Raw genomic sequence first — 5,796 nt, 5'->3', positions numbered from 1 at the left:
GGGGCTTTATCCCTGCCGCCGTACTGACACGCCGTGTACGCAAGCAGGGGGGACCAGCCCGCTGTCTCCGAGCTCTCAGCCGCGGAATCCCACCCCTCCTTCTATATTTTGAGGATGAACTTAGCATCGGTGAAGATGTCAGAGCTCAGAGTCTGCACTGCCCTTCTCCCGTGAGGCCCAAAGGCACCACTCCTGCAGGCATTCTCCAGGCTGTCGGTTTAAAGCGTTTCAGGGCTTCACAAACTACTGCTAGTATCCGAACCCCAGAACTGCACCGCACCCGGAGTCATGCTTGATCCTGCTGGTTTTTGCTTCCTCACTCTTTGCCGTCAAGATGATACTCAGGTACCGCAGATCGTAGAGTAACTGCAGAGCTCTGTTCTGGGTCATGGGGAAGGTGCCTGCTTTCTGCAAATAGGACAGTCAGGAACAGGGCTCTTCACTCACACTGTGACAGGGCTGTCAAAGGACTGCTTCAGGGGAAACGTTTAAAAACACCAGCACCAAGAAACAACCAACCTAACTGAACCGTTCTGAGCATGCAATCTGGCATCTGATCCCTTTTTGCCTCATTTTTGGGGGAGGCAGGGGAAGAACTCTCAGGCAGACGGTTTCTGTTCCAAGGGACAGGAGCATATGCATCGCCGTGTGCCCAGCGACCCTCCCGTCCCACGCCAGCTGGAGCAAGGGCTGATCCTACTCACGTACCTTCTCCTGCTTCTCCTCCACGAGCTTTTCATAAGCAGCAAGCACTTCTGCCATGCAGGTCCTCAGTAACTCCTGCAAGGTGACTTTCGGAAGAGTGTGACCGCCAACACGGTTCACCTCTTGGCACAAGCTGAAGAGGAGGCACTGGACGTACCAGGACGGCTGTTTAAGAAAACAGTGTTATTTTCACGTGGTCTGTAAGCTACATTGGCTTTATCAGTGGCACAACATCGCTTTAGGTCTCGTGATGCGAGCTTCCTACTTCCTCAGCAACCACAGAACTCTGCCAGTGAGACCTACCTGCCCTCATAGCATGGCTCAAGTATCTCACGGGTTTTTATTTACTGACACACCAGACTTTTAGTTATAGCAGTCCTCAAAGTCCCACAAGTACTTTTACCAGAGGTATTCACCTGAGTGTAGTCGGAACAGAATTGCTTGTTGTGCCTCTTCTGTCACCACTGACCCTGCTCTGACCACCTGCTACCTGGGCTCGTTATTTACTCCCTCACTCTTCTCCTGGGCCTCCCAGCTATCCTGAGCTCTCATCCAGCTGCTTTTTCCTTCAGAATCAACAAAATCCACCTTGTAAGGTTCACTACAAAAGACTATTGCCCTGTCCAGCCCCTCCCGTACTGTGCAAACACAGAACTCACTCTTGCCCTGGCCCTCCTCTCCCTCCATGCGATCGCCACATGCTTTGTCACTGTCAGTGTCATTCCTGCACCACCACCACGCCTATGGAAAGCTGCAAGCCTTGGTTCTCTTAGGCTTTGCACAGTCCCACTGTTGCAGCCCCGTCCTCCGGTGCATCCGATTTCCATGAAATCTCTCTGCTGGGGGCCTCTGTGTATAAACCAGGCGTAAGTCCTTTGGCTCAGTTTTACAGGATCTGGGCCAATCTTATTCATTTGAATATACAGCAGCAAGTATCTAATTTCCTTCCTCTGACCTCTGTCCTTAGGAGGCGAGTAACTCAAAGAGCAAATAAGAGCACCGGAGAGCGTTTGCCCTCTGCTCATAACACCAAGCAAACTCCACAGCAGGTCAGCACCATTTGACAAAGCAGTGGTTTTGGAAACCAGCGCTTTTCTCCTCCCAGCAGACTGTTTCTCTGTGTTTACCGAGAGGACGTTTCTCGTACCTGCACAGGCAGACGGATCTTTGATGTTACGCTGTTTCCAGACTCGGTCTCTTCCTGAATTTCAATTTCATCCCAGCTGGTGGCTGTGGCCAAGACAGAGCCAGCTGTGTCTAGCAGCAACGTGCGGGTAAAGCACTGAACCAGATCCTAGAGCGCAAAACACAAAAGCACCCAGTCACAGCTGGACAGCTCTAACGGGAGTACCAAAGGATGGGCAGCCTGCTCCTGCCCGTGGAGAGACCGACCTCTCGCATCCCCCCGCTCCTCCCAAAGTGAATTTTACGGAGACACTGGATGCCACCTCCGAGCTGCCGCCGCCTCCTCTCCCTGCAGGCTGACTGAGCAGCGTGGCAACAGTGCAGCGAGCTCTCAGCAGCCAGCTAAGGAGCAGCAGGGCTGACCGCAGGGAGCTGAGCAAGTGAAACCCACACAGGAAGCAGCTGTGACGAGAGGACAGCTCCTTACTTTGGTGACAGCTGAGTTCCAGATCTGGTAAGCAAACAGGCTCTGCTGCAGGAGCTCTGCCTTCACCCCCTGCCACTTGGCCTGCATGGGGGTCACTTCCTGGGCTTTCCCCTTCCCCAGCTTCTTGGTGGAGCGGGTTTCCTTCAGCGCCGTCTCCGTGCTGCCCGACTGGCCCAGGATACACTGCTTCAGGTGAGGGCAGAGCTCACTCAGGGACTGGCAGAGTCTCGCCATAAAGAGGACAGCATTGAGTCTGGCATCGCTGGGAGCGTCCGCCTGCCCCCCCTGCAGGCTCTGGGCACTCTGGAGCTCTTCGCGCACGCAGCCCAGCACGTGGTGGATGCAGGCAACGCAGTGGTCACGGAGCAGCCCCTCCACCGTGCTGGCGTCGGCGTAGCGGTCGAAGGCAGAGCGCGGCTGCACCGCGGGAGCGGCCTCCTTGGTGGCCGAGGAGTCCGTGGGAAGGTAGCAGAGGAGGTCATCCAACCTGTCCTTCAGCTTTGAGTCCAGAGCCGAGCAGAAGCTCTGCACGCACGGCGTGAGCACCTGGGCCTTCATGGACAGGCCACTCTTGGCGAACTGGCCACGGTTTGCCACATTGACCCAAGCGGCGTCGGAAGGCAGGTCGCCGGAGCTCTCTGACCACAGGAACAGGGCCACATTGTGTTCAAACTGGATGTGCTTGCTCAGGGCAGAGGTGCCAGATTTGACTTCGAGTTCCTGCAGAGCTAAGGTGAGAAGCTGTTTGGAGCTGCTTGAGATGGAGTCAAACCCTTCTTTGGTCAGTGTCTGGAACAGAACCAGGAGAGGAAAAAAAAGCACCTTTTACATGTGCCTCCTGCCATCTAGCACTTAAAATACACACTTAGTAATGCTAACAGGCACCACTGTTTGAGACAACAGGAGGGGGCACAGAGCAAGGCTCCCCACGAATTGCCGCAGCAGAGCGCCCACCTCTAGCCTGTCCAGGAACAGCTGCTGCAGCAGGTCCTCCCAGAAAGAAGCAGGCTTGTCCAAAAGGCGACGGCACACTGCCTCCCAGTTCTGGCTTATGGACTCGCTCGTGAGCAGCTCCCACACCGCGTCGCGAATCCCCGCGAGGCCTTTCATGCTTTTCACGTAGACGAGCAGGTTGCTGACCCCGGCCCTGATGTCGTCACTGCACCTGAAGGGAACGTTTCACTTCGGTCTGACTTGCTCAGACACAGCCCCAGGGAAGGCAGGTGAGAACATCGGCTACATCAAGGTGGGGGAATTCTTAACCTGTCGGTAAGAGGCTCTGCCTGCAGAATCACCTCTGGTGCAGAATCACCTCTCTCTCTCTCTCGGTGAGGCAGCTGCACCCTGGATCCCACACTAGGGCCCCCGCAGGAAAGCCATGTGCCCACCGGCAGGAACCCTGGGCTCTGGCGGGTGTCAAAGCCAGGAGCACTGCACCCCGGGAATGCCAGCAGGCAGGGAGGACAGGTGGGGGCTCTGGGAAGGGTTGCTGGGGAAACATCCCATGGCCAGCGAGCACATCATGGGTGGCTGCAGCTGACGGCAGGGACCAGCTGGCTCCATCGGATAATGACAGGACTGACAAGGCTGTTAAGAGGCAGGCAGGGCTGCTGGGCTGTCCCCATCCACAGGGCAAGGCAAGGTGGGAAGGGGTGGAGCTGGCAACTCTATAAAGGGGGTCTGGCTGCCCCCACACACTCCAGAGAAGAGCAGAGGAGAGGAAAGAGGTGCTGGACCAGGAGCCAAAAGAGCCAGGTAAGGGATTTTCTTCTCATTTACTCTGTGCTTGTTTGCTGGCGGTTACGGCAGCGTAAAGCAGCTCTAGTATCGCTGTGCAGCCCAGGTGATCTGTTATATCAGAGCGTTACAGCCTGACTGCTAGGACGGTGCTACGCTGCCTCTGGGTGTTTTACTGCTGGGGAGAGGGGATGCTGGGCAAGAAGCCAGCAGAAGGTGCAGCCTGGCTGGAGTGAGTGTGGAAGTAGGCGAGCCTGGGTTTGCTGTGTGCTGCTGCCTCAGCACAGAGGCCGCGTGGTGTCTGGGGGAGTCCTGCAAAGGGGAACTCTGTCACACTCACATGGCGATCCACTTCTGCAGCGTGTCTCTGAGGTAGTCCTGGCTGATGGGGTGTGCCAGGGTCCGTAGGGCTGGCTGGAACTCCACCACGGACTCTGGGAGGTACCTGAACCAGCTGCTCAGCTTCACCTCATCCTCCAGAACCCCACCTCTCCCTGGAAGCACATGGGGTTGGGGGGAATCAGTCCAGCAAGGGGGTGGCCTCCTGCCTGCAAACCTGGGCAGGCAGAGGCCTAACGCGGAGCTGCCCGGGCACTCACCTGCTGGGTGCTGGCCTGTGGCGCTCTCCAGGGTCGAGAAGAGCAAGCCGCAGGGCAGGGCTGAATCTGGCGGCATCCCTTCAGGCATGGTGTAGAAGAGAGCATGAGCCTGGTACAGGGTAGTGGTTAGCAGCTCCATCAGTGAACACACCTGAGCTTTTATACCTGCACCTGCAGAGAAATTGCCTTTCAGCTGAGGCAGCCCCTTCAACAGAGGGGCAAGCAGCCCTGTGTTTCAAGGCCTGCAGTTCTAGTGAAACCTTCCGGGGAAGGGCTGGAGGGCAAAGGACTCAGCCCCAGGCACCACCTGCTTCCCCGTTACAGATGGCCTCGGCTTGAGACCCTGAACACTGTTAATTTTTGCAGTGTTTTGCTGCTGTGGCAAAATGCTGCCAGCGGTAGCACAGTGTGGTTACATCCCCTCCATCGTGAGCTTTATGGGACTCACTTGCCTGCTCTCCTGCAGGGCAAGAGAGAGATGAAGCGAAGGGGGCTATCCTGACTTTAAAAAGGAGGCAGCCTGTCATACTGACCGTGGTGCGGCTGGTTGAGAAGCTGCTGAATGGCCAGCTTCCTGGCCAGAAGGAAGTCGGCGAGGGCCTGGCGCGGAGAGCTGTCCTCCAGGAGCATGATGGCACACAGGGCTTCTGCCACCGCCTGGTCCGACACGGTCTGGCTCTTCAGCAGGGACTTGCTCTCCTGCAGGATGGTGGATCTGGCAAGGGAATGAGGTGGACCGTCACTGGTCTCGGTGCTTGACCGAGATACTCAGGTGCGGTTATGTGATAACCCACCAAGCAAGGATGTTATTTTCCCCAGGCAGAAGTGGGACTATCTGGGTGTTATGGGACCGGGCGAGGCGTTCTTGCTCCACGGGGCAGGGTGGCTGGCAGCGAGAGCCTCGGGGCAGCACTGGGGTCTCGGGGGGTCTCGGGTCATAGGCTCATAGAATGGTTTGGGTTGGAAAGGACCTTCAAAGATCATCCAGTCCAACCCCCCTGCCATGGGCAGGGACATCTTCCACTAGACGAAGCTGCTCAAAGCCCCATCCAACCTGACCTCGACCGCTTCCAACGATGGGGCATCCACCGCTTCCCTGGGAAAGCGTCCCACCACCCTCCTCGTACAACATTTCTGCCCAGT

The 5,796-nt window shown here is 56.9% G+C and overlaps 1 protein-coding gene across 1 annotated transcript in view; it reads right to left on the bottom strand.

The window, feature by feature from the left end:
- Positions 1-5,796, bottom strand: part of COG1 (component of oligomeric golgi complex 1) — a 13,362-nt gene that overhangs the window by 2,863 nt on the left and 4,703 nt on the right. Inside the window, exons 2-9 of the mRNA XM_019473184.1 lie at positions 5,187-5,407; positions 4,654-4,824; positions 4,395-4,548; positions 3,272-3,482; positions 2,318-3,106; positions 1,853-1,999; positions 709-870; positions 281-408 (exon numbers count right to left, since the gene is read on the bottom strand). Coding sequence (XP_019328729.1) covers positions 281-408; positions 709-870; positions 1,853-1,999; positions 2,318-3,106; positions 3,272-3,482; positions 4,395-4,548; positions 4,654-4,824; positions 5,187-5,407 — 1,983 coding nt within the window. The remainder of the gene's footprint in view (positions 1-280; positions 409-708; positions 871-1,852; positions 2,000-2,317; positions 3,107-3,271; positions 3,483-4,394; positions 4,549-4,653; positions 4,825-5,186; positions 5,408-5,796) is intronic.

Source organism: Aptenodytes forsteri, unplaced genomic scaffold (assembly GCF_000699145.1).
Source record: "Aptenodytes forsteri isolate BGI_AS27 unplaced genomic scaffold, ASM69914v1 Scaffold86, whole genome shotgun sequence".
In the NCBI taxonomy this organism is placed as follows: Eukaryota; Metazoa; Chordata; class Aves; order Sphenisciformes; family Spheniscidae; genus Aptenodytes; species Aptenodytes forsteri.
The sequence above is the reverse complement of the archived record's forward strand: the minus strand, read 5'-3'. Positions and strand labels throughout refer to the sequence as shown.